The sequence below is a fragment of the Penicillium bovifimosum genome (assembly GCF_028826915.1).
Source record: "Penicillium bovifimosum strain IBT 22155 chromosome Unknown utg000005l_segment0_segment0, whole genome shotgun sequence".
NCBI classification, from domain to species: Eukaryota; Fungi; Ascomycota; class Eurotiomycetes; order Eurotiales; family Aspergillaceae; genus Penicillium; species Penicillium bovifimosum.
This window is the reverse complement of record NW_026622714.1, coordinates 1536607-1562416: the sequence shown is the minus strand read 5'-3', so window position 1 is coordinate 1562416 and position 25810 is coordinate 1536607. Positions and strand designations below refer to the sequence as shown.

The window sequence follows — 25810 nt, the reverse complement described above, 5'->3', positions numbered from 1 at the left end:
TGGCTGTCAAAACCTTGACATTCGGGTATATACGATTCCTTAAAACACAGATACCCAAAGGCAGCTATAATATCTAAGCCCAAGCGCCGACAATGCTCATGCAGAAAGCCCCCAGAAACACCAAGATGCAAGCATAAACTCTCCTCCTTCCACGAAGGATGCGCCAACTCTCGTCACTAAGGAAGTCTTCCGACATCAACTCGACAAGCGAGGCGAAAATCAAAAGTCCAGCCGAGATCGCATTCATGACGCCAACCACGAGCAGCCCAACTTCTGAATCAGGGCTGTAGAGAGTGTGTGTTGCGAGACCAATGGCCTGTCCGATCGGAGTTCTGTTATTTCTGTTAATATCTGTTTGTTTCTGGAGGAGGCAGGGGAAATGAAAACATACGTGCAGCCATACGCAAGTGACATTATCCAAGGCTGGAGTTGCTTTTTTGACCATGGGAGTGAGGCGATGCGGGATCCGAGAGCCAGGCCTTCGAATGTTTCTGTGATTTACTTGGTCAGACTCGTTTCATCTAATCGGTGTGGACGAATGGGAAAACTCACGATGGAAGACAATGGCAATCAATAGAATTACGAATTCGCTGCCGACTGACACGCTGAGTGACATGCCGATGAAAACACTGTGGAACAGAATTCCCATTTCGAGGAGGTAGACCTGCAGTGTTTCTTTTCTTTGCTTCTGCTCCGGAGTCAGGGCGAAGGTATCATCGCTACGCTCCGGGTCTTCCTGGATTGTCCCGCCGTTCTTCTCGTGACAGAATTGAACATCTGGTGCCGAGACAACACGGATTACTTCTTCGTTGCCTTCGCCAAGTCGATTGATAGCCCGACTGATGCTTGCTGACCTTCCGATCAGCGGACCCATATCTCGCAGATGGGACCGGCCATCCATTCCTCCCGCGGAGTACGAGCGCTGTGCCATAGGTCGCACGGGAGTTCTAGGCAGCTCCAGAGCAAGACTCGAAGTAGAAGAAGAAGTTGAAGTTGAAGGCCGTCTTGTATCGACTGGGGAAGAGCACCGTCTTGATCTCGGTGGTTGGGACTGATTTCCTCCGCCACGACACATGCTTTGGGCTGGGCTGAAGACCATTTCGATTACGGTCACGAGAAAGATACCTCCCAGCGCAATGGCGCCTGGCATAGCTGGATAGTCTTTTGTCCAGAAGTTTGATAGACACGGATCTCCCAGTGAAGTGAATGCTGTTGGAAGGAGATGCACGAATGCCGTGGCGATGAGGACACCGGTTCCGAAGTGGGTGACAAAGAAAAGGAATGCAGGCGGAATATGCATTCTAGGGAACCTTGTTGCCAGGATAGGAAATGCACATGCGATACTTGAAGTGCCCAGGATGATGAAGAGGGCTCCAACGTGCAAGGGGAGATCGTATGCGCCCCGGGCGCCTCCTTGGGCACAGCTTGAGAATCTTTTGACTGGCTCTTGATATTGCTGTGTGACAGGTACTTCCAATAGAACAGACTGGTGAGGGGTGAAATATTTCTTCAGACTATCGAATGAAATGGCTGCTGAGACGAGTAGCACCGATAGGAGCCATAGAGCCCAGCTCTTGATAGTCTGGAGAACATTGTTTGGATCTGGGTCTTCATGACCCGGTACATTAGTTTGGGGAGCGAGGCTTCCTGTTCGATTGTTAGAGAACGATATATTCTTTGCTAGTACGGAGTAAGAGATTGATACCTGACATCGTCAGGGAAGCCTCGCGCCCCGCGCCAAGGTCATCCCCCGCAATTTTTTCCTCCAGCGGAAGAATGCCCTTGACCTTCCAATTGGAGCTTCCCCGCAAGACTCCTCCAGTTTCATCTTCTTTGTTCTCGCGGGTGTTTGAGATGCCGTTAAGATCTTGCCGGGTGGTCAGGTCAGGCGCGAGAACCCGTGGGCTCTGATTCCACTCATCGTGGAGCAGAGTATCGTCGGTTCGAGACGGGCAGTTCATGGTGACCACTGCTTGTCTGTGAATTTTATTTTACTATATACGTACAACAGTGTACGTACGGTGACTTTATATTGAGTGGAAAGAAAGAGATCGAATTCTCCCGATCACAAGGCAGCTCCGATTCCCGAGGGCTGGGCATCTCGTGGCCCGACCCGGTTTTTTCTCGGTTCCATATCAGCGTACAGCTAGGTGATCGAGGCCACACCTTTTCCTCTTTATTATGGACCTATTGAAGAAGAAAAAAATCAAAATTACACAATCCTCTGGGATTAGCAATCTGCTTCAGAGGCAGAAAATGATATTTTCAATTCGTTTTATCGGTTTCTATCATTTAGCCCAAGGAGCTTTGGTAGGCACATCGGCATTTCCATCCTGTGAAGGTGGTGGCCGAGTCTGCGTAGACCAGGGTGCTCTGGTGGGTGACATAGGCCCAGGAGGCATCCTTGAGGTATCTGGAAGAATTGGGAGAGCGCCGGGCGCGCCGGGCGCGCCAGGCCTTGAAGTTGGGACTGCTTCTCTTCTGGCCCCCGCCCACGGGGCCGCTGTTGAGCCCATCGGGGGAACGGCCTGAGTGCCTGCGCCATGTTTGGCCCATGGTGCTTGAGTACCAGCTCCGGGCATTGGACGGGCAGCAGCTACATCAGGAGCACCACCATCCGGTGCAACAGGACGCGACTGAGGACCAGATGTGGAATGGGCCGTGGTAGAGGGCGGAACGGCATTTGGATCGTGATCCCAGCTGAATAAACATCCGAAAGGGAAGTGCTGTACTACGGGGAACTTCGACAGCACCTCGGCGTTGTACATCTTGATCATTCCCTGAAATCGGCTGTCAGCGCGAGCATTCCCACCGATCACCGGGATTACGGACCTTATTGATCTTGCCCCAGCCGGCTTGTATGCCGGAGATATCGAACAGCATGGGGCTGTGCTCCCAGAATGGGCCTCTCTTCACATCATAAATGAACCCGATTGCGGAGAAATATAGGTTGGTCAGACGTTCCTTGTCAACGATATTTCGTTGAATGATCGTGCTTGGCTCAGGCACATTAGGCAGTGAGCCTTCTTCGGGGGTCAGGTCGGTTTCGGTGATGGCAGGCGAGAACTGCGCAGACCCAAATATGTACGGAATGAAGGAATGATCATCGAGACCCCAGACGCCGTGAGAGCCAGCGGGCTCAAGGGTATATGTTTTAATGAGTAATCTGACAAGTTCGAGATATCTAGGCGACCAAATGTTAGTGACGGACGAAGCATATGCCTCACGGAGACTTGGCTGACGCACGGCTGGATTACGCCGACCACAATAGCTCGCTCCTCTGCACCTGGCTCGGTCTTGGGGAATCCCTGCAGCTTCCAGATTCCACCCAGAAAGGCGAGGAAGTTCATTTCATGACCGGTGCCATAATCCAATCGCTGCCCACTCCCCCAACTACCCAAGAAATATGCTTTCAACTCCGTCTCCGCCGTTGCCCCTTCATCCGATACTCTCCTCTGCAAGAGCTCAGCCGGTAGGCATTCCCTTAGCAGATCGGATGCACGGCTTTCAACAACCTCACACCATCTCCGAAAGCTTATATTTCCAAAGCGCCGGGGGCCAGTATCGGGTGGAACCTCTTGTATGATATCTTGAAGTTTCGAAAGCAGTTGCTGCAATTGTCGGATTGGAGCGGAATATTGTATCGCATCGCTATTGAGAGTCCATGCTTGTGTAGTATTGTCGGCCTGTTTAAGTGGAAACATGGATCGGTTGAGTTGTAGGATCCAGGTCATGATATCAGTATAGGCTTTTGAGGTCAGGAAAGCAGATACATCTTGCGAATCGTAGATCTTCTTGCGCGGTTCGATAAAAGCGTGAGACGCAGACTCGTCCAAAGTGGACAAGACACGAAAAGCCGGGCTATTAGCCATTGTTAAATACGAACAGAGTGGGCAGAGAGAAGAAAGGTTGGACTAGGAGGTTTGGAGGGGAAGCGGGATGTTATCGTTATCATCTGCTCCACTAGAGCTCCCTTGCCGCGTCTCGCTCCCAAACTTCCCCACGCGTCTTTTCTTTCAAGATGGCGAGGAGAAAACCAAGAAAACCCAATGCCTCTATCGATAAATCCGTGGGCCTTCTGAATAGTATCAACGCCTCTAAGTCCAATGCCGCGAATACAAAGAACCTCAAAAGGCGCCCTGCGACCGGTGCCGATATCTACGACATTCCCCGCTCTCCATCTCCACCGCATTCACAAGTTCCCCAGACCGAGCCAAGAAAGGCAGGCCGATTTGCGCTGAGGAGCCGCGGAGTGCCTAGCTCGGGGTTACCAGATCCCTCTCATAATGCTCCCAACGATGAAGAAGGCCAGAAACCCAACGATGACGAGTCCGGATCAGAAGACAGGGATGAAGAAGGCCAGAAGCGCGATGGCAAGTCCAGATTGGAAGACAGCGTGTCTGAATCAGATGACACTGAGCACGAGCCCGATCGAGAAGCATCTTACGATAGTTCAGACGAAGAAATGGGGGAGGGACTGGAGAAGCTGGAAAGTGAGGCCGAAGAGGATCTATTCGCCATACCAATTGATTTGTTCCCTGAGGATCAAGGTCAACCTGAGAAGGAGATGAGAGCTACAACCGAGAATAGGCACCGAGATGAGCGCAGAGGAAGATCCGAAGATCGAGCTAGACGTCAAGCTGAGGAACAAGCTGGACATGAGCCCAGCAATACATCCGACGGCGGAGACCCGTTTGAAGATGAAGAACCGGTAGACGATGATTCTGGAGCTGAAAGTCGGAACAGTCCAGCACCGCCCCAGCAAACCGCGAGATCATCTAATATCGAGGTGCAAATTATCCAGCATATAGCAAGAGAGCAGAGGCATCGCTCACATGTGAGTCGTGCGTCGTCAGATGCTCAAGCATTTCCAAGTGCTTCGTCGCAGATTCATGAAGTACCAGAGAGTACGATCCAGTCGCCTCGTCAAAACCAGGAGATTCAGGAAGTACCAGAGAGTCCGACGATGCAGTCGCCTCGCCAAAACCAGGATCGAAGAGTTCGCTCGGATCTTTTCTCCTGGCTGACGGATGCCACCAGAGACTCCGTTTTCAAAGACGACTGGGAAGAAATCCGCATAGGCCGGAAAATCATGAAAAATCACCAAGATTCCCGCATGAAAGAGCGCTTCAGGGATATAATCAAGCTAATTGCACGGCTGCGTTTTGTGTTTGAAACGATAACCCTCGACTCCGCCTCAGCTTCCACTTTGAGGCCTCAGTATCGCCTCATTGCCAACAGCATTTTCAAAGAGGTGCAGTGGATAATATCCAGCGAAGCCCCGGAGGATGAGGAGGGCGCGTATCTGGTCAATCAGCTCGAAGCCCACATCGTGCCGCGTCTGATTGACCTGATTATCCACGGGTTCAAGGCCTATAAAACTATAAAAGATCAGGCGTCGCGGCATTTTAGCATCATTCTGGATCTGCTTTGGGGATGCTGTGACAGAATATCTTCCCTTGCTACTATTGATTATGACATTAGTATGGATGTGCGTGCCCTTTCTAAAACGATTATGACACATGTGAAGGCTATCAAGGATGCACTCCACGATGGCCGGCTGCGTGAGAAATCGAAGCGCGTTCCTCGTCGACCTCCACGTTACCAGCAATTTGTCCTAAAGGGAGTCGAAAGCCATATTTCTTGCAGGTCGTGGACGTACGCAGAGCGGGATGCACTTCGCAATGGCCTTGAATTCCATGAAGGTAAGAGATCAGATATCTTATGGAATCTACTCTGCTAACGCGAACAACAGGGGAAGATCGATACGTCGATATCAAATGTGACGAAGCATTTGGCCCTCGACTCTCCGATCGCATTCTGAAAGACATCCGGGCTCAGGCCATCCGCCTTGGGCTCGATGATCCATGAGTTGATCTTTGCAAGGGAAAGGGTGGGACTGTATGGATACTGGGGACTGTACTTTTTGCGGGAATGCATTTTGTAGCGATGTATCATAAGGCAGTTATTCATGAAATGGGGATCTTGTGTCCAGGAAACATCATTACCATCCAAATATCCGTGTTGTATGTGTATTAACATGGATGGGTGATCCCATCCTCCATCTGTCTGTGAAGACCCCGGGCACAACATAAAATCACCACTATTCCGCAGCGGCGCCCCAATCCACTGGCATCAACGAATCTCCAAACAGCTCCTTTTTAGGGCTGAGGGGTAACAGAAGTTGCTCAACCTCACCCTTGGAAGATTGTAGTCGGGATTTGTACGTGGGCCACAAGATGGGTACTACACCGCATATCCGGGTATAACTCGCGAATAGTCGATATCGGTGAGATAGCCGGAGGGGCTGGTGGGAGTATTCGCTTGGTCAGGGGGAAATACCTCCTGAAGGTACTGACTGTGATTCTGATTCTGAGACACCTTGGGTAACGTGAGAAAGTAGTATTAAGAACTGACTGAAAGCTTGAGGGCTCTTAGATATAGAGCATGTAGAGCTGCAAAGCACATAATAGACATAAAAGACTCCCTCGGTTCTAGGCAAAGGCAACTTTGAAGCAAACGGACTTTGGGATGCATCGCGGATGATAAGCTGAAAAACACGCGTGGATGAGCCCATATTTCTACTTATGCGAGATACCCCGGAGGTCTGCATCGACCCATTGTTAGGGTAGTAAAGAGAGAAAGAAGGAGAGAAAAGAACTGGAGACAGAAGATGGAGAGTCTTAGAGTTAGCGGAGAGATGGAGTGTCGATCTTCCCCTCCTAACCCGACACCGCTTTCTCTTTTCCCGCTTTCCCCTTTTCTTCCCCAAAGTACTCCGTACTTCGTTCGATCTCAATTCACATTTGCTTTTTTTTTTTTTTTTCTTTTGTTGGGTTATTTCCTGGTCTGCTGATCAGTTCTATACTCGTGACAACCCTTGGGAACGGTTACGTTGGCGCGTAAGTACATACTCTCTTTTTGGATGTTTGTTTATAGACACATTCGGAGCTCCATTGAAGCTGGGAAATCGCAAACAAAGCTGCTATGGCCATGGTTCATACATTTTGAATGGAGCATTGAAGACTTGGGACTCGTGACCAGGACGTAAAGAGCTCCTGAACAAGTCCATACCGCGCTAATTTGAGCCGAGCTTCAGTTTGCGCTGGAGTACCGACCCGATAATCATGCGGATAGGAGTGGGAGTCGGTTTCAAGCAATACTGACCCGTCCTTTACGCAGACATTGACCATTACGCGCCGACCGAACGTATACCGCTGAAGATTGGCTTTTTAATACATTACTATTGGACAATTTGCCGATATGTCCTCGAACGATGAAACGGTTGCTGCCCCTGCTCCTGTGGAGGCGGCTGCTGTGGTAGAGGCTCCTGCTCTTGAGGAGGTCGACGAAAATGAGCCTCCAGCCACTCCAGTCGAGTCGAGCATGGTCTCTGGAGGCGAGGAGGTTGTCAAATCTAGCCCCGAGGTATCCAAGGGAAATCCCATGGCCTCCCCGAACAAGGCTAGCCCTGGCACACTGGGCACTGCGAAGCGTCCGGTATCCGGGACAGCTACCAAACGACCAACCTCCTCGTCAGCATCGAAGCCAACGACCGGTCTAACCCGCACCGCCAGCACGCTGAACAAGCCTCCGACGCGTCCCACGACCACAACCTCCACCCGGAAGCCGCTGAGCACCTCCACCACTTCGTCCCACCGGTCTCGCATGTCAATCAGCAGCTCCGCAGATGAAAAGCCCCGGTCTGTGGCAAGCTCGGGAGATGAGAAGCGGGGAATCTCTGGCACTGCGAAGCGCATGTCCATGGCCGGCACTTCATCCACACGTGCTCCTCTTAGACCGACCTCGTCTTCCATCGATCGTAGGTCGAGTGTTGCCAGCTCCACCGCTGAAAGGAAGCCTGCTACGACGACTGCCCGTACCGCGACCTCGACAAGCAAGCCCGTGGGCAGATTGACTTCGTCGACGACACCTGCTAGCCGAACTACCGCTACCGTTGGCACTTCCACTTCCGGATCTAGAACCGTCACTGCGCGGCCCGGTTCGACCTCAAGCGCCGTGAAATCTGCCACAGCGACAGACCCTAAGAAGCGATTGAGTACAATTGGTGGCTCAACCACCCGAGCCGGTGACTCTGAGAAGCTGCAGGCTCTCCAGACCAAGCTCACAGAGAGCGAGGAAACAGTAGCTACTCTGAAGACCGAGCTAGAGGCCGTCAATGAGAAGCTAAGCCAGCTTTCTGTCTCCGCTGAAGTGGGCCCAGTCGATGCTGGTGCTGCAGAGGCTACGCGCGCAGCACACACTGCAGAGATCGAAAGGCTGACTACAGCCCACGCCGATGAACTCGTGGTCCTGCGGGCACGATTAGATGAGGCAGAGTCACAGCGCAAAGAGCTAGAAGAGAGCTCCCAACGGGAGCTCGAGGAGGCTCGCCAGTCCGCATCCGCCCAAGGGGATGCCAATACAGTGGCCCTCCTGGACGAGCTGAAGGCAACGCACCATACTCAGCTTGAGGCCATCGAGAAGGAGTTGGCAGAACACAAGTCTGCGGCCAGCCACTTCGAGGAGCAGATCAGCGCTCTGCAGAAAGAGCTCGACTTCCAGAAGACTGCCCTGGAGCAAGAGAAGGCTCAGGATCTCGAACATTTCACTCGAGAGCTCAAGGGCCGCGATCTGGTGATGGACAACCTCAACACAGAAATAGTGAAGCTGAATGCCCTCAAAGAGCAGGAGGTCCGTGCTGCGGAAGAGGCTGCTCAGCAGAGTGTCTCCGCTCTCCAAGAGCAAGTGGCCACCCTCGAGGAGAAGCTTGTCGCGGCCGAGTCTGCCACTCAAGAAGACTCTGAGAAGATGGAGTCGCTTGCCGCGAAAGACCAACAAATTACCGATCTTAAGAAGGCCCTCGAGGAGATTCAGAGCGAGCTTCAGGAAGCGCGCGACTCCGCGACCACTCAGTTGTCATCCAAGGTCGAGGAGCTTGAAGCAGCCCATGAAGCTACTATCGCAAGTCTTAAGGCCGAACACGAGACCGCTCTCAGTGATATCTCGGCTTCTCACGCCGAGAAGCTTGCTGTTGCCGTTGCGGCAGCAGAATCCAGCGGCACAGAACACACGCAGCAACTCCAAGAACTCCGTGATGCACTCGAGGCTTCCAAGGCCACTGCACAGAAGGCACAAGAAGATGCTGTTTCTCAGCTCAAGGTCGCTCACGAGGCAGAACTCAACTCTTTGCAAGAAAAACTTACCGCTTCCGAGAGTGCCCTCGGCGAGTCTCGCCGCGCACTGGAAGAGGGTAACGCCTCGGCCCAAGACGTCGCCGTCCAAGAGATTGACTCTCTCCGACACAAGTGTGAGTCGCTGGAGTCACAGCTGGCCACCGGCACGGGGAAGATTAACGCTCTGCTCGAAGAGATGCAGAGCAAGCAAGCCGAAGCCGAAAACATTCACCGCATCCTTCGTGAGGTTGAAGACCACTCCAAGCAGGAGGGCGCCCAAAAGGACAATAAGTTGAAGGCTCTCGAGCAGAAGGCCGCGGAGGCTGCATCTCTCCTGGAGCAACACGCCGCGCAGGCCGCCAATGTGGCCGAGCAGCACGCCCAGGCTCTCGAAGACTTGAAGGCTCAGCATGCTGCTCATCTCGCTTCCGAATTGGAGCGGGCAAAGGAGGCATCCGGCACCCACGATACTGCTCTGCGCGATCTTCAATCGAAGCACGATGAGCTGCTGGCCGCGAACAAGGAGTTGGAGTCTGTCCACGCCACCCGGGTTCAGTCACTCGAGGCTGAGTTGGAGGCGGTCCTTGTGCGCCACGCCACTGAGATGGCTGCCCACACCGAGAGCCGCGAGAAGGAGACCGCTGAGCTTCGGAAGCAATTCGAAGAGTCCCAGGCCAAGCTGCAAGTCGAGCTTGCCGCTTTGCAGAGTGCTAGCGGGGCTGATGCCGAGCTTCACGAGAAGCAAATTGCTGAACTGCAGCAGGGGTTCGAGGAGACCAAAGCCCAATTGCAGGCTGAAATCGAGGCTGCCAAGACCTCTCAGGCCGCCGATGTGGACGCTGAGCACAGCAGGGCAATTGCCGAGTTGCAACGAGGCTTTGAGGAGACTAAAGCCAAGCTGCAGGCTAAGATCGAGGCTGTCCAGACCTCCAAGGCTGCTGAAATTGACGCCGAGCATGGCAAGGCAATCGAGCAGCTTCTCACTATGAACGAGTCCAAGTTGTCTAGTCTCAAGGAGGAGCTTGAGGCTTCCCACAAGACCAAGATCGCAGAGCTCGAGAATGAGCACCAGAAAGTCCTGGGTGATGCCCTTGACCAGCTGGGTCAAGCTACCTCGGCCCTGGATAGCCTGAAGGCCAACATCGCGAAGCTCGAGGCCAAGCTTGCTGATTCTGAGAAGGCCCATCTCGCGGTCCAGGAATCTGCCGCCTCTGCTTCCCGGGACATCGAGGAACGCTACTCCGCCAAGCTGGCCACGATGGAGGCTAAACATGCCGCAGTTGTAGAGAAATACCAAACGACCGTCACTCGACTCAGCGAACTCGAGAAGACTGTTGTGGACACGGAGAGCCAGATGTCACAACTTGAGTCTATCATGAAGCAGCTCTCTGAATCCCGGGATCAACTACTGAAGATCAAGGCTGACAATGCCGCTCTCTCTGACTCACTTGTCGACTGCCAGAACCAGAACAAGACCCTGTCGGAGAAACTGGAGGCTGGTGAACGCGACCTGAACGATCAAATCACCAAGAACATGGGCCTCCTGAACCAACTTGGCGATGTCGACTCCGACATCTCCGCCAGCCGACGACGGGTCCGCGAACTCGAAACCGAGCTCGCAGTCTTGAAGGCAAACAGTGGCGAGAAGAGTAGTTCTTCTGGCCTAGAGGCTAGCCGATGGGCGACGGCAGATGAAGGAAGCGAGAACGCTGAAGATGGGGGTCCGGCCACAACGGAAGGTGAGGACCTAGGCCCATCCATTGAGGGAACGGTGGGAGATCCCCGATCGAAGACGCCTTCCTACTCATCAGATCTTCCCGCATTCCACCCATTCACATGATTGAGAAGACCATGGACATAGTGTATACAGAGACTAATGCATGTTATAGATGGCAAGCCTTCAGGAACAGCTTAAGCATATCCGAACGGCCGATGACGACTGGCACCACGAGCATCGAAGGTTAGTCCATATCTCCTCTAGACCTTGGTTAAGCAGAGGATCTCCAACTAATCAATCCCAGACTCGTTGGCGAACTCGCTCTTATCTCCAAGCCCGAATCCTCCGAGTCTAGCAGCCTCTCGACCACACCCAATCCAGAGGACGCCACTTCAGCCCCGGAGCCCGAACTCGTCCGCACCCGTGCAGCCACAGTCTCCTTTTTCGGTAAACGGTGATTTGTCTGGATTTGACCCCTTTCTGAGCTGTTGGTTGTGATGCAGCATGACTTTCTTTTGTTTACTGCTTTCAGTCTCTGCTCTTGCAATTGTACTGTATGTAATAACTACGCAGGATACCCCCTGTCTTGCTATGACGGGGTTATCCCCTCATTCTTGTTTCGATATCTTTACCTTACATAAAACTTGTTCGAGTTCAAATTCCTCGCTTTTCGTCCTAGGTTTACACCATGGTCTGCTCATGGTCGCAGTAGCGGGAAGACGTTTGAAGTAGGTAATTTTGATGCTTTGATTGTGGTAATGTTGAAGCACACGCTTGAATTGAATGTCAGGAACATTTGGGTATCTCTGCGTAACACATAAAGTAAAAAATAAGAAGAACGCCCCGGATATCCCAAGGTATGTCGTAAAGGAGGACTGTGAATCACTCCGAATCGGAATAGTCCACCAGCGCTGGTTTTGGCGGGACCTTGGAGGTTTCGGCCTGTGCAGCACTGTGATCATCACTGGGCTTCGAAACAGGTGGAATAGGCGGAACAGGCGTAGAGACCGAAGTCTTCCTTTTCTTGACGAGCTTTGCAATAGATGGAGTTGAAGAGTCCGAAGTCTTTCTCTTCTTGGTGGGACGTTGCCATTCACTTGGACTTTGCTCGGCATCCACCAAGAACGGATCAACAGCAGCCTTCGTATTCGCCAGCAGCTCATTGCGCATCGCAGCCGTCCTTGCCTCAACTATTTCCTCCTTCTTAGTACGGAAACTCCGCTTTGCCGACTGCGGTTTCTTCGAATCCGAAGGCGGCACAAACATAGGTTTCAAGCGAGCCTCGCGCGCAGCACGCACAGCCGGATCCTCCCCAAACACAACCATACCGGCCTTGAGCCGATCACCCTCCGACTCATCAACAAGGTCAATCCCAAGACTCATCTTCTCCCTCAGAGCCTCCCCCTTCAACGCATCCTTCTCAAGACTCTTCCTCTCAGCCCGGAAAGTCTTCCTCAATTTCCTATTCATCTCATAAGGATCCTCCCAATCCCTCATCTGCCGTCCCTGCAACTCCAAAATCCGACTCGCCTCCGCACTAGCCCTCATCTTATCCTCGACCTTCCCCTCAATCTTCGAGAACGGATCCTTTTCCGCAGGATCCTTCTCGAGCCCATGCGTCTTGATCGCAATCTCCCCGGGCTGCAATTCCTTATCATCACCCGTATCTCTTTTCTTCCCGCCTTCCGTAACCACGTACGTCGTGTTCTTCGGATCGGTCTGTATCTCGATCGTGCCGCCGCAGACGCTGTGTGTCATGCGGAAACTGTAGATCGGCGTGGAATAGTAGTTGCCGATTTTCTTCTTCTCGGCGTTGAACCGTACGCCTTGTCCGATTATTGTCGGGTGCGGTTTGCAGGTCGTGCACCACACTGCGAAGGGCATCTCGAAGCGGACGATTAGAGCGCCCGTTGTGTGGAGGTGGCGCGCACGCGCGCCGAGGGGGTGTTTGCCGGCAAGTTTGTTGCCAGTAGTTACCCCTTCTTGGTCGGGTGGGACGTAGCTTTTGGGGTGTTAGTTTTGGAGGAAGGTGCGGGGTGGTGGGTGAAGGGGATTTTTCAACTGACCGTCCCATATCTATTGCGATGGTGGTTAGCGCGCTGTTTACGTGTTTGAATGGGGAAGGAACTTACTGAATCCTTGCATGTTGGGTGGTTGGCGACAGCGTCGCCGTCTTCCCGTTTTGACTCGATGGGGGTGGTCGCGACGATGGCGTGGTTGACAGGTTGTCGACGGAGAGTGTAAAGTTGAAGTTGGGCCCGGCCGCCCGGGGAGGTCGAGCCGGAGATAGCGGATTTTAGGGGCACCCGGGCCGATCCCCGCCGATCCCGTGCTGCATGGCAATCCCGCCCTACACACCGAAGTATATAACGTTATCACTTAGATGGTATAGATAGACTTAAGGACTGTGCTCTTGACTCTGACATAATGGCAAAATTATTGTTAGTTATACTCTTTTGAGTCGAATCAATCGATGGCTATTATAACGATATGGCTAGTTGATGTCTCTGGAGTCTGTTAAATACATAAACTTAGGTGAAATACAACGACCTCATCCTTACACCACGACACTAATATGGTCTGGCATGATAGGGAATGGCTCTCATCGGGCTCGCAGAGAAAAGGATATGTCCATTATAGTATAGTTGACTTCAACGACATTAGATTCTATGAGTTGGAGCATCTAAGAATCCCGAATGAAGCTAGAAGTCCATCATTTGCCCTGGGCTAGATATTCAAAAGACTCTGGTGCCTGTGTTAGATTTGGCAACAATAAAGTTCACATTTCTCCTCGATATGCTGGTCATTTCCCTCGGGATCTTCGTCATACATCTTTAAGACTTTAATCCTCGCCCGAATGACAGACTTTGAAAGCTCTCTAGACGCTTCGTGTTTGCTTGCGCTGCATGGAGGCCTAGTCTTCAAGGCTCTATCGGCATAAATCACATATTTAAAGGTGCATACTACATAGTACTGCATCCTCTTCTTTTAGCTCTTTTCTGGAAGCTCCTAATTTCCCCAGGAGACCATCGACCCAATCTCCAACCAAAGCACGAGCAGCCCATCTTGATCGGATAAGCCACGATACGACTCAGTTACTTAGCCTTTCGCCAGGTAAACCGAGACAGGTAAAGCCAATATGAGCACTGCAAGGAAGAAACAATCTAGGTCCGCACAGCTTAAAAAAGGAGTTAAGCCATCCGTACACGGAATGCAGACCAGATCAACACAGCTTAAAAGAGGAGTTAAGCCATCCGTACACGGAATGAAGACCAGATCAACCAGAGCCCAGCCCTTCACCATACGAAAGCTCGACTACTCACTTAAAACAGCCTTCAAAAAGACAGATGACACGTTATCCGAGTCCATCAATCAGATCAACGAATCGTACTCCGAGGCCCAGCGGCAGTGTGTCAGCTGTCAGGATGATTACCCCCTGAGCGAGATGATCAAGACGAAATGCTCACACTTCTACTGCAAGACGTGCCTGGAGCGCATGTTTACCGCTGCGTTGCGCGATGAATCCTCGTTTCCACCTCGATGCTGTCAAATCCCTATCAGGATCTCACGGAAGATGCTCGGAACCACATTGGCGAAGCAATCTAGGGAGAAGAACGTCGAGTTAAACGATTCGGACCCCACGTATTGTTTTGACCCGAAATGCTCTTCGTATCTGCCTCAGAAGCGCAAGCGGGATAAAAATGGCCAATGCCAGACTTGTGGAAAGCACACGTGCAGGAAGTGTAAGAAGCATGCTCATAGTGGGAAATGTGAGTTTGTGTGTGATGCTCTTCTAGAGGATTTGGCAAAGCAGAAGGGATGGAAACGGTGTCCGAAATGCAGTCGCTTGATTGAGCTCTGGATGGGTTGTTTTCACATCATGTAAGAGCAAATCCTCTGCTTATGTTCTGAGAAAGCCTGGAAGTGTAAAAAGGTCTTGCTAACAATGACTAGGTGTATTTGCAACCACCACTTCTGTTATTGTTGCCTGGCAAAGTGGAAGTCATGCAATTGCCTAACGTGGCAGGAGCAACGTTTGTACGCACAGCCTAATTGAACAGCTGAACTTGCTCCGGACATTGGCCTTGAAGTGGAAGACATCGTTATGAGGAGATAACTGAGAGTTTGACATGGGCTGGGTGTTGAGATTGCGAGTTGAAGACGGAGTAAAGACTGTGATGGCTTTTTTTTCTTCTGAGCTGTATAAGAACCTCGCTTTTCAGGCTATAAATTTCTGGAGTAGCCAGGTGAACTAAGTCATTGTAACTGATCGAATTCCTCATTTGGCAAATAGCCCACGAATCTCCTCCTTAGACAAAGTCTTCAGGCCAAACAAATCGTTGTAGACCTTCCCAGCATCAAAAAGCGAGCCAAAGCCCTCACCGAAAATGGCCCGCAGAATGAACTTCACAGCAAAGTTCGCCGGGTTAGGAGACGGCTTAGCCAGTTCCGCAAAGGCCTCCTGCTCCAGGTCAGTTGTCCGAACAACCTTGGTCTCCATGCTTTTACCAGAGAGCTCCAGCAGCTCCTTCTGCGTCACTCTAGCCTCATTGACATAGATCGTCGAGTTCTTGGTAGCATCAAGGTTCTTAAGAATCCCAACAACGCCCTTACCCACGCCGCTGAGCGTAGTCGTACTGAAGCGGTTATCGCCACCATCATAAAGCGGAACAACAGGACCAGACAGGTTAAGGATAAAGTTCTTCTCAATGCCCCAGTCGAGGAAGGGTCCGGTGATGAGCAGCGAGTAGCTGAGGCCAGAGTCCTGGGACACGTTCTTGAGATATTCCTGGATGCTGACCTTGTCCCCGTAGATGGGTAGTTTGGAGGTCTTGGGGTGCGTGGTGTCGCAGCCGAATTCGGAGGGGATGAACCGCTTCACGCCAGTTGCAATGGCGGCATCAATCAAGCGCAGATGGATAGCTTTTGGAACTGCGCCGACATTAAGAGTGTTGACTACAGCGTCGTGGCCGGACATAGCGGTCTTCAGCGAGTCGAAGGACTCGTAGTCTACCTTTGCGACTTGGGCACGAGAATCAAAGGTCCTATTGCTGTCCTGTCGGGTCAGGACGGTCACTTCAAACCCAGCGGTGAGCAGCTCTTTGAGGACTGCTGGGCCAATGTTGCCACTAGCCTGGGAAATGTTAGTGGATGATAGTATGGGAGTGAGTGGGTTGACGTACTCCGACAAGGGCAACCTTGAGGCTCATGTTGAGTTGGGATATAGGTATGTGTAGAGTTGAGAGATGAGGTGGTATGTTGAGTGATTGTTGACAGTAGAGACCTAAGGCCTATGAAGGTAACTTCGAAGAGGATAGCGATGAGATGTAGACTGCAATTATCTTGTCATTGGATTTGAAGCTCAGGCTTGAAGGGTTCACTGCCTTTATAACCCAATCCATCGCGTATCGCATCCTGGAACCCTGGCTGTTGTCCCACCAGCCAAGGCAAAAGTGCACGCAACACCACTTCGTATTGAGTGATTATATAGCCAATGTGACACGAATGTGCGTATCGAAGAGCGATTTCAAATGCATTTCTCTCGATGGCGGATTATGGTGTGCTACACTAGTCCGGGATGACCGCAATTATGCGAGGGCTTACAAAATTTCGGCTTTAATTCCGCGCTTGCAGGTGACCAATCAATGCAACATGAAGATGAAGAACAGAAGAGGTAAAGGGACGACCAACGAAAAGAAATGGACTTGATAATAAAAAACAAAGAAGAATATAGATAGCCAGGTCTCAGACTCACGAGACCGACATCACCCTAGACCCTGCTGGCAGCTTGAGATTGTTTGGCTGAAAGTCTTAGGTAGTACTTGTGGGACAGCAGAAGTGATGCAATATTATCTATGAGGGCTCTAGCTTTTAGCCTCTAAACAAATTCCATGCTAGTCTGCGTAATGCCTGTCATATAGGCTATGGCCCATAAATGCGAAGCAGCCGGCTGAAAGATTGACTGCTTTTGTTATGCCCTCCCATCTGAGTCCATATCAATACTCAAGGCTCTGTTTGATGGCATCGTAGATCCCTAACGGGAAAATAGGTTAGTGTAAGATCAACAAATGATGGATATGGAATTGATACTCACTTGCAACATCGGGCAGGATGAATTGCTCATAGGTCAGTCCGGTATGCGTACTCCACCCAGCAACCCGCTTCACAGGCGCTTCAAGCCGCAAGAACGCACTCTCTTGTATCGTTGATGCTACTTCCGCACCCACGCCGTAGTTGATCATACTCTCATGTACGACAATTGCTCGCCCCGTCTTCTTCACACTGTCAATAACGGTCTGTCGATCCCAGGGGTATATCGTCCGTAAGTCGATCAACTCCACGCTGACACCGGGCATGGTCTTTTCAATAGCGGAGATTGCAGAGGAGCAATTGTAGAGAGGCTGTCCGTAAGAAATGATGGTCAGGTCCTTGCCGGGCTTGAGGACTTCAGCCTTGCTGAGTGGAATTGTGTAGTATTCGTTCGGAACATATTCCACGGCCGCGCGGTAGAGGATCTTGGGCTCCATGAAGATCACTGGGTCGTTGTGTTCGAAGATCGACGACAGCAGGAGTCCCTTTGCCTGAGCAGGCGATCGTGGCATAACTACCCGCAGTCCGGGAATGTGCGCGAAAAGTGACTCGGGTGACTGGGAGTGATACCTATTCAATCAGTCAATTAGTGTATCAGTTGGCTTGGATGCGGATATAACGTACAGTGCACCGTGTCCAACTGCACCACACGGCATCCGGAAAACAAGGCCTCCAACATTGATGCCTGTCCCGCCCTCTCGATACCGGAACTTGGCAGCTTCGTTCACGATCTGATCAAACGCAGGGAAGACGTAGTCGGCAAACTGGATTTCAGCGATAGGCTTCATTCCTTCCGCTGCCGCTCCGATAGCGAAACCAGCGATGCCTTGCTCTGTCAAGGGTGTATTGAAGACTCGGTCCCCACCAAATTCAGACTGAAGATCCATTGTGCATCGGAAGACACCTCCAAACCCAACATCTTCACCAAACACGATGGTTCGATCCGATTTAGACAATGCTGTTCGCAGTGCTGAGTTGATCGCTTGGTAGAGGTTCAGTCGTTTACTCGTGGCATTTGCAGGGTACTGTGAGGTTTGGCTCAATGAAGCCGCGGTGTGATTTAATATGGGAGAGGTCTTGTAATCAATAGGCAAGTTTAGCTTTGCTGAAGGTGTAGGAGCTCCGGAGTAGAATCGCCGAGGAGCTTGAGCGAGATATCGCGTTGTGGTGCGTGAAAGAACCATTTTGGCTAGAATTGTGAGATATGGACAGAGAGTAAATACACAGGGTTCATCTTTCCCAGGGATGATATCTTCTTAAATTTGCTCCTTGTTCATTGTCCGGGGCAGTGCGCGGGGAAACCGCCGCGGATAGCCGCTGCCATGCAAAGTAGGCAAACACAGCAAACTGCTCAAACATGGCAGGAGCTATGGCCTTGGTCATAGCTTGAAAGCAAAAGCATCAGGGAAAATCACGTGCCTTCAAAGAGCAAATACGACGTTATGTGGAGCTAATATTTGGCACTATCTTCGATCTCAAAAATGGTATTTTCTGTCCATTGGAGCTTGTATCGGCTTCAATTGGCCTACAATGGGTGCATCGGACTTGGTTCGGACTAGGAGGGCAAATGATCGCCCTTATCAGGGTTTATCTTCAGACCCGTGACTTTCCCCGACCCGCACCAAAATTGCCTTTTTTCCCCCGATGACTCAATCCCCTTCTTATTTTATACTCCACGTCCAAGTCATTTGAATTTCACATCAATTTCTCACAATGGCACAGGGAAAGGTACGAACAATTGATTCAATCGCGTCCTCCTCTTAGCACACAATCCAATACTATCCCACACCGCTACACTCTCCGCACTTTCTAATAACTTGTCGCACAGGTTTGCCTCGCCTACTCCGGCGGTCTCGACACCAGCTGCATCTGTATGACTCCCTCGACCAAAGAGCTACCAATTGCGGCCGCTGATACCCAGTTACAGTGAAGTACCTTATCGAAGAAGGCTATGAGGTCGTCTGCTTCAGTAAGTCGCGATCCATTGTCATGTCAATCAAGTTCAAACGCTAATATGAATATAGTGGCCGATGTCGGCCAGGAAGGTAACTCGGTCCTGACAACATCCAATCCAACACCAGTCTAACCAATGCTTTACAGAGGACTTCGAGGCTGCCCGCGAGAAGGCCCTGAAGATCGGTGCCCTCAAGTGCGAGATTGTTGACATCCGCCGCGAGTTCATCGAGGAGCTTTGCTTCCCCGCCATTGCTTGCAACGCCGTTTACGAGAACGTCTACCTGCTCGGTACCTCCTTGGCTCGCCCCGTCATTGCCCGCGCCCAGATCGAAGTCGCCAAGGTACGAGTCGCTTTCCCAGCAACAGAAACCAATCGTGCTAACTTTGACCCAGCGCGAGGGCTGCTTCGCTGTCTCCCACGGCTGCACCGGTAAGGGTAACGACCAGGTTCGCTTCGAGCTTGCCTTCTATGCTCTTCAGCCCAACATCAAGGTCATTGCCCCGTGGCGCGACCCCGTCTTCTACGAGCGCTTCAAGGGCCGTCAGGACCTGCTCGACTACGCCGAGCAGAAGGGAATCCCCGTCACTTCCACCAAGTCCAAGCCCTGGTCTATGGATGAGAACCTGGCCCACTGCTCTTACGAGGCCGGTATTTTGGAGGACCCCGATACCACTCCTCCCGCCGACATGTGGAAGCTGACCCAGGATCCCCTCACCGCTCCCGATCAGCCCGAGGACTTCACCGTTCACTTCGAGAAGGGTGTTCCCGTCAAGCTCGAGTACGTTGAGACCGGCAAGCAGAAGGCTGCTACCGACTCTGTCGAGCTCTTCCTCACTGCCAACACTATTGCCCGCCGTCACGGTGTTGGCCGTATCGACATTGTCGAGAACCGTTTCATTGGCATCAAGTCCCGTGGCTGCTACGAGACTCCCGGTCTTACCTGCCTGCGCTCTGCTCACCTGTGAGTTTTCTGCAAGCCTTCTTCTCATAAAAAGTGACTAATGTTTTTCTAGTGACCTCGAGGGTCTTGTCCTGGATCGTGAGGTCCGCCAGCTGCGTGATTCTTTCGTTACCACCAACTACTCCAAGGTAAGCTCCATTTTTCTAGCATCTGTTCATATGATCTAACATGCGCAGCTCCTGTACAACGGCATGTACTTCTCCCCCGAGCGCGAGTTCCTCGAGTCTTCGATCACCGCTTCCCAGAAGACCGTCAACGGCAAGGTCCGCTGCCGCGCCTACAAGGGCACCGTCTCCATTCTCGGTCGCTCCTCCGAGACCGAGAAGCTCTACGACATGAGCGAGTCTTCCATGGACGAGATCGGTGACTTCTCCCCCGCCGAGACCACCGGCTTCATCACCGTCTCTGCCATTCGTCTCAAGAAGTACGGCCAGATGAAGGCCGCCGCTGGTGAGCGCATGTAAATTCTGTCTCTACAGAATGACGTTCGACCTTGAGTTGGAATACCCAAATGTTGACCGTCCCTGGCTTCCTCGGACGAACATGTCAGGGTCGAATGTTCCACCGCTGTGGTGGATTTGAATGACTGTATAATGAATCATAGAAAAATAGTGATATTGTCGGAATTGGAATAAAAGTGCAATATGTTGCCAGGACTGAATGATTCCTTTATTATATCCACATAAATCCATGCTCTCCATGCCGGAGTATTACATTCTCATGATCTGCAAGTCGCTGAACAGCAACGCAATTCATATAAAACAGAGGTATGTCGCATCTACAAATTCGTCTTCACCTTGGCCTGATCTAATTCCGCTGCCATCAGTTAGCCAAAGCCCTTGGAAAGGAGTAAGCACAACATACCATTCCAAGTATCCAACGCCGCCTTCTCAGCATCCCACCCCCAAAGGAACTCCTGCGTCCTCCGATCAGACCATTTATCCGGGTTCTCCCCACTGGCCGAAGCCTTAAACATCGCATCTCGCGCTACCTGCTCCGGCCCATCAGGTAAGTGCAACGCAACACGATTCTCCGACCCAGACTGCTGGACCGTCTCGGCGCGCTGCTTCCGAGATCTCTCATAGATGGCCAATGCATGAGGGATCTCCTCCTTGCACGAAACTTTGGATAGTACGATTCCAATCGCTGCCGCGTCTTCGACGGCTTGCGCGGCGCCTTGAGCAACGTATGGACTACCACTTGTTAGTTTGGACCACACACCACACACAGAATCGTCCATGCAAGGTTCCGACGATATCACTTACAGCATAGGATGGCATGCATCACCGATCAGAGCAACAGAACCCAGTATCCAAGTCCTCAGCGGACGATGCAAACACAATTTCCACTCTAGCACCTCCTCGTCGTCGACTAGATCTATGAGCTTGCGCACCTTGCTATCCCAGCCATCGTAGTTATCGATCATAGCCTGCTTGGACCCTTTCGTAGTCCACGACTCCTCGGAATTATGATCCGGATGCAGCAAAACGACATTATACAGCTCGTGCTTGCGCACCGGGTAGGCGATAATATGCCTCGAAGGACCCAGCCAACGAGTCGCCTGCGGCTCGTCAATTAGTTCCTTCAATTCGGGATCCTGCAACATGATTTCCCTTGGTAGCATGATTCGATACGCTGCGTCGCCGGTAGGGACAGCATTGATAGATGAATCACCGAGGAGACGGCCGCGGATCGTGGACTTGATGCCGTCGGCGCCGATTACAACGTCGGCGTGCAGGATGTCGCCGTTGGAGAGTGTCACGCTTGCAGGGCTGAACTGGACGTCTGTGACGGATGAGTTCTCGCGCAGCTCGACGTTGGGCAGTGCTAGGGCCCTGTCGATTATGGCGTTGTGCAGATCTGCGCGGTGGATGACGACTTGTTGGCCGAAGGTCTTGTTCACGGGCATTGTGCCTAGAAGTTGGCCGTTGTCCCATCTGCGGACGTGGATGTGCTCTAGAGCTACATCTTGGGCGTGGATTAGGTCTGAGACGCCCCAGCCTGTTGGTTTGATATTAGTTTTTGGGCTTTAGCCTTGCGGCTGGATGAAGATGACCTACGGTCGAATAGTCGTAGCATGTTTGGGGATACTTGGATCCCGGCTCCTACTTCCATGATCTATAACTTAGGGTTAGTTTTCTTCTTTTTGAGGCATTGCCTTCGAATATTCATACTTTGGGAGCTGCTTCGAGGACAATGACATGGTGCCCTCGTAGACCCAATGTCAGGGCTGCTGCCATGCCGCCGATGCCTTATTCTCATGTCAATTCAGTCCCTTTGCGATCTGAGCAAGCTCGACATACCAGCACTATACACTGTCAGTATAAGAATTCCCACATCTCAGGCATGAAAGGCTATACGAACCCGACGACAACCACCTCTAAAGGCATAATTGCCTGTGATATCCCCATCCTAACCACTAGACGTATATACGATGCGAGAAAGAATATCTAACGAGCAAGAAATTTCTTCAACAAAAAGCCTCGAAAATGGAGATGCCAGGCCGTTATATATACTCGATCAATGCTCAGATCCTTATTCGCCCGGAGAACTACCGTTCCCACCCGTTCCATAGATTGTCGTCCGCTAGGTATTTCATGAAATGAAAGACAAGCCAAGAGTCGAAGATATCTTTCCCATTCCAGATTTTCCCGGTGGCATTTAGCATACACCTCCGCAAACCCTTTTCTCCACCAAACCCCGGCTGGGAGTGATTAACCAGTAATCCCCATGTAGCTTGCGTGTACCCCGTACGGAGATACATCTCACATCGGGAATCCCAGTCAAGAACGGTTTTTTAGTGGCTTTCTGCGGGGCAGGCGGGTCAGCTCGGTGCCGCATTGCGGCTTATGTTTCCACCATTAATGCCCCCCAAGCTTCACAGTAAAAGTCTTGTATATCGCAGAAGTGCACTAGTCACTAGTGTGTACGAGGACATATCGATGTCATACGTGTTCTTCGAGAATCGAGATCATTGTATGACGCGGGAAAACAGCAGATTGACCAGCACCCACATGGCAGATGACTGCGTGGCTTTGTCCGAAGACTGGAAGTGTACGGAGTACATTGCGACGTTGGGAAAAGAGATAGCGATCAGAGCGCACGATTGGTGACATTTCCTTCCACTGGGAAGTCGCCGGCTATGTGGGGAGATGCGATTTGCCGACGGTCGCGCCACTTGGTCAGTATACTATTGTGGACTGTAGTTATCACAGAGTCATGTCGCATTGCTTAGTGCGGCCTGTAAAATGAGGTCTTGTTAGCTTTGATCTCCGTGTGATTGTGGCTATTTGCGTCAATGCAGCCTGCAGGTTGCTGTTTCAGCAGATGAACGGTAGATGTTTGGGTGGTGATTGCCGATCTGTGGGTATTCTCGATGTCGCGACGTTAAGACTTTGCCCCTGTCTCCACCGGGGTCGATCATCGGCTTTCTTTCGATGGTTCCATTGCCGGGTTGTTGGTTGCCGAATGAAAATGTATCAGCTCAATTGTTGCGGCTCTTACAAATGAGGTAACACCCTCCGATGTAAGAGAATGTTGTGGAAGAATATTTTCGTCTCATTTTCCTGTGAATGCCACCATAGAACGCCAAAATATGCTTGCATAAACATGTTGCCGAAGAGTACGGACATGGAATGAAGGGGAGACAAAGAAGAAAGTAAAAAAATAAAGATAACTCGAATAGAAAAGCAGTCGGAAGATTAGAAGCGAGAAGATGCATGAAACGTATGAAATGCATATCCACCAATGACACCAAGTGGAAGAAGGCGGATATATGTACATAGAAGTCTGTCGTGAAGTCAAGAGGAAGACGTAAACATGAGTCGAAGACGGCTGGGACCCTTCTTTTTCTCTTTGGGACGTTTCTCCTCGGAATGTGTCCCAGCTTTGGAACGGGTGCTCCTATGTCGACTAGGAGTCCCGCTTGGGGCTCTACTTGGGGCTTTGCTCCGTCCTTCGCTGGGAGGTCTGCTAGGCGCTCTGCTGGGGGCTTTCGACGGCGCCTTAGACCTGGAAGAACTCCGCCCGAAGAATCCACTGGCCTCGGACGGGGCCTTTGATCTCCGCTCAGATCGTTCTGATGGCGCGTGCGTTGGGGCTCGGGTGGTGCGTGAGCGACGGGAGCGACGGGACGAAGCGACCGACTCGTCCTCGAATTTGAAACGGGGATCTCGCCGCGCGCGAGCCGTTGTCACATCGATGCCCGACATGGCGGCGGCAGTGGGGGTAATGAACTCGCCATCGACAGAGGTTCCCACGCTGTGGGCCTGCTCGTCAGCGACACCGCGTCTCCACATCTCAACCGAGGTCAAAGCCTCCGTATTGAGCTCCATCATTTCTTCCATCTCCATCTCTATCTCCCGCGGCTGGCCCTCTTCCCCGATGGCGTTGGCTTTGATTCGTTGGATGATCTTGTATCCACCAAACATGACCACCGTCACACCAAGGCCGACTCCAGCAGCGATGAGGAATTGAGGACTGGAAAGAAGGGAGAAGACGACGGGCGCGGCGGACTTGAGTGTGGTCAATGCGGCGGGTGCCATCTTGCGCGCCAACTTGCTGATCTCCGCGAGCGTGAGGGCGACGGCGGCCATGGCGTCTGGGTTCTGCTGCAGATGGGCGATGGTGGCAGTGGCGCCATGATGCACACAGTGTGCTTCTTCGAGGAGCATCTGTGCCCGGGTGACAAGAGTGTCAAGCTGTTTTTGGTCGTCTTGGGGCTCTGGGGGACTGTAGCGCGATAAGGCTGCATGGGAGGCGTCGCCATATGCAAGATCCATGTCGATATGTGCATCCGACCTAGATCGTGCGGTCGATGGGCGAACATCCTCGCCGCGGGCCGTTACATCATGGGTGTGGCGGCGAGCTATTGTCGGCGGTGCCTCATAGTGAGAATGTCGTCGCGATACCACTGTCTGTCCATCGTCATAGTGAGATGAAGCACGCCGACTCCGGCTGCCGTGATGTCTTGACCTGGTGCCATGGCTTCGTCGAGAGGCTACTGTGCGTGAGTCATCGATCTGATAGTTCGCCAGTCCCTCGAGTGCTTGTTGCTCTGCAATCTTTGCATTGCGTTCTGATTCAAATGCGGACTTGCGCTGGCGATAGGCATTCTTGGCCTGGCTGAAAACGCCGAATAGTTGCTTACTCTGATGCTAGTTAGAGCGGGGTCGGATAACCAATGGGGGTCGAACCTTACCGTGCTCACAACTTGGCCGGACTTGTCAATCACAGCGATCGTTTGCCCCAAAGGCATGGCGAATCGCAGTCGTATTGACGACTTTATCGAAGATCAGTCATCAGATGGTCGAGATCGATGGTCGACAAGGACGCGGTGTACTGTGTAGGGTAAAACTTAAAAGAGTGTGAAAGAAATGTCCGGGGTATAGATCACACGTGAAGATTTGGAGGACTCGACAGGGGATAAAAGAAGAAGCAACGCTCTGCGTTCTTCAACGGTTAATAAGGCAGTTAGAATTGTAACGCAGGCCTCAGCGGAAAGGTCCGATCGCAAGCGTCCAACGAGATTTTAAGGCGTAGATGAGATGAAGATGTGGACAGGGTGGCTGGGGATCAAGTCCACGTTGGGCAGAGCAACGAACATGGAGCAAGGCTGCAGGAGATATAAGACCCAGCAGTAGTAGCTATTGGGTGCCACTTGGGAGGCAGCCACGTATCTAAGGCTCGATGAGCTCACCTCTCACATCACAGGAGTTGTTGGGCGCCAAAGTTGATCGGCGGGATAGTTGCATAGACTGGGATCCGGAAGATTTCCAGAACAATGTTCATATTATTTGGAGGCGAAGCTCTCAAGAGAACAGAAATAGATTTGATAAACTAATATGACACAGAATCATCTGCTTCTGACTTCAGATTCAGTTGAACTCCTTGAAAGTCAAGTAAAGAGC

At 51.7% G+C, this 25810-nt stretch overlaps 10 protein-coding genes across 10 annotated transcripts; 3 read left to right on the top strand and 7 right to left on the bottom strand.

Moving 5' to 3' along the window:
• Nucleotides 1-73: 73 nt before the first annotated feature.
• Nucleotides 74-1961, bottom strand: zrfD (putative plasma membrane zinc ion transporter; the record flags this gene model as incomplete). The annotated part of the gene is made up of 4 exons (XM_056666512.1): nucleotides 74-332; nucleotides 392-491; nucleotides 553-1647; nucleotides 1706-1961. 4 exons carry the CDS (start codon nucleotides 1959-1961, stop codon nucleotides 74-76), a joined length of 1710 nt encoding a protein of 569 aa, XP_056520108.1.
• A 327-nt stretch (nucleotides 1962-2288) lies between these two features.
• On the bottom strand, nucleotides 2289-3872 carry N7515_005767 (serine/threonine-protein phosphatase 2A activator; the record flags this gene model as incomplete). Its single annotated transcript, XM_056666511.1, has 3 exons — nucleotides 2289-2780; nucleotides 2833-3184; nucleotides 3247-3872. 3 exons carry the CDS (start codon nucleotides 3870-3872, stop codon nucleotides 2289-2291), a joined length of 1470 nt encoding a protein of 489 aa, XP_056520107.1.
• A 149-nt stretch (nucleotides 3873-4021) lies between these two features.
• N7515_005766 (uncharacterized protein) lies at nucleotides 4022-5871 on the top strand (the record flags this gene model as incomplete). Its single annotated transcript, XM_056666510.1, has 2 exons — nucleotides 4022-5705; nucleotides 5756-5871. 2 exons carry the CDS (start codon nucleotides 4022-4024, stop codon nucleotides 5869-5871), a joined length of 1800 nt encoding a protein of 599 aa, XP_056520106.1.
• A 1392-nt stretch (nucleotides 5872-7263) lies between these two features.
• N7515_005765 (M protein repeat protein) lies at nucleotides 7264-11351 on the top strand (the record flags this gene model as incomplete). The annotated part of the gene is made up of 3 exons (XM_056666509.1): nucleotides 7264-10947; nucleotides 11066-11136; nucleotides 11198-11351. 3 exons carry the CDS (start codon nucleotides 7264-7266, stop codon nucleotides 11349-11351), a joined length of 3909 nt encoding a protein of 1302 aa, XP_056520105.1.
• Nucleotides 11352-11775: 424 nt separating this feature from the next.
• N7515_005764 (Saf4/Yju2 family protein) lies at nucleotides 11776-13038 on the bottom strand (the record flags this gene model as incomplete). Its single annotated transcript, XM_056666508.1, has 3 exons — nucleotides 11776-12895; nucleotides 12960-12969; nucleotides 13026-13038. The coding sequence occupies 3 exons, from the start codon at nucleotides 13036-13038 to the stop codon at nucleotides 11776-11778; spliced, it is 1143 nt and encodes a 380-aa protein (XP_056520104.1).
• Nucleotides 13039-15172: 2134 nt separating this feature from the next.
• On the bottom strand, nucleotides 15173-16103 carry N7515_005763 (aromatic alcohol reductase; the record flags this gene model as incomplete). Its single annotated transcript, XM_056666507.1, has 2 exons — nucleotides 15173-16027; nucleotides 16077-16103. 2 exons carry the CDS (start codon nucleotides 16101-16103, stop codon nucleotides 15173-15175), a joined length of 882 nt encoding a protein of 293 aa, XP_056520103.1.
• A 786-nt stretch (nucleotides 16104-16889) lies between these two features.
• On the bottom strand, nucleotides 16890-18167 carry N7515_005762 (uncharacterized protein; the record flags this gene model as incomplete). Its single annotated transcript, XM_056666506.1, has 3 exons — nucleotides 16890-16927; nucleotides 16988-17553; nucleotides 17608-18167. 3 exons carry the CDS (start codon nucleotides 18165-18167, stop codon nucleotides 16890-16892), a joined length of 1164 nt encoding a protein of 387 aa, XP_056520102.1.
• A 529-nt stretch (nucleotides 18168-18696) lies between these two features.
• On the top strand, nucleotides 18697-20365 carry N7515_005761 (argininosuccinate synthase; the record flags this gene model as incomplete). The annotated part of the gene is made up of 8 exons (XM_056666505.1): nucleotides 18697-18711; nucleotides 18812-18854; nucleotides 18911-18952; nucleotides 19008-19028; nucleotides 19084-19280; nucleotides 19333-19901; nucleotides 19954-20029; nucleotides 20078-20365. The coding sequence occupies 8 exons, from the start codon at nucleotides 18697-18699 to the stop codon at nucleotides 20363-20365; spliced, it is 1251 nt and encodes a 416-aa protein (XP_056520101.1).
• Nucleotides 20366-20679: 314 nt separating this feature from the next.
• Nucleotides 20680-21980, bottom strand: N7515_005760 (putative salicylate hydroxylase; the record flags this gene model as incomplete). Its single annotated transcript, XM_056666504.1, has 4 exons — nucleotides 20680-20708; nucleotides 20766-21094; nucleotides 21167-21902; nucleotides 21962-21980. 4 exons carry the CDS (start codon nucleotides 21978-21980, stop codon nucleotides 20680-20682), a joined length of 1113 nt encoding a protein of 370 aa, XP_056520100.1.
• A 1721-nt stretch (nucleotides 21981-23701) lies between these two features.
• Nucleotides 23702-25158, bottom strand: N7515_005759 (uncharacterized protein; the record flags this gene model as incomplete). Its single annotated transcript, XM_056666503.1, has 2 exons — nucleotides 23702-25051; nucleotides 25102-25158. The coding sequence occupies 2 exons, from the start codon at nucleotides 25156-25158 to the stop codon at nucleotides 23702-23704; spliced, it is 1407 nt and encodes a 468-aa protein (XP_056520099.1).
• Nucleotides 25159-25810: the final 652 nt, after the last annotated feature.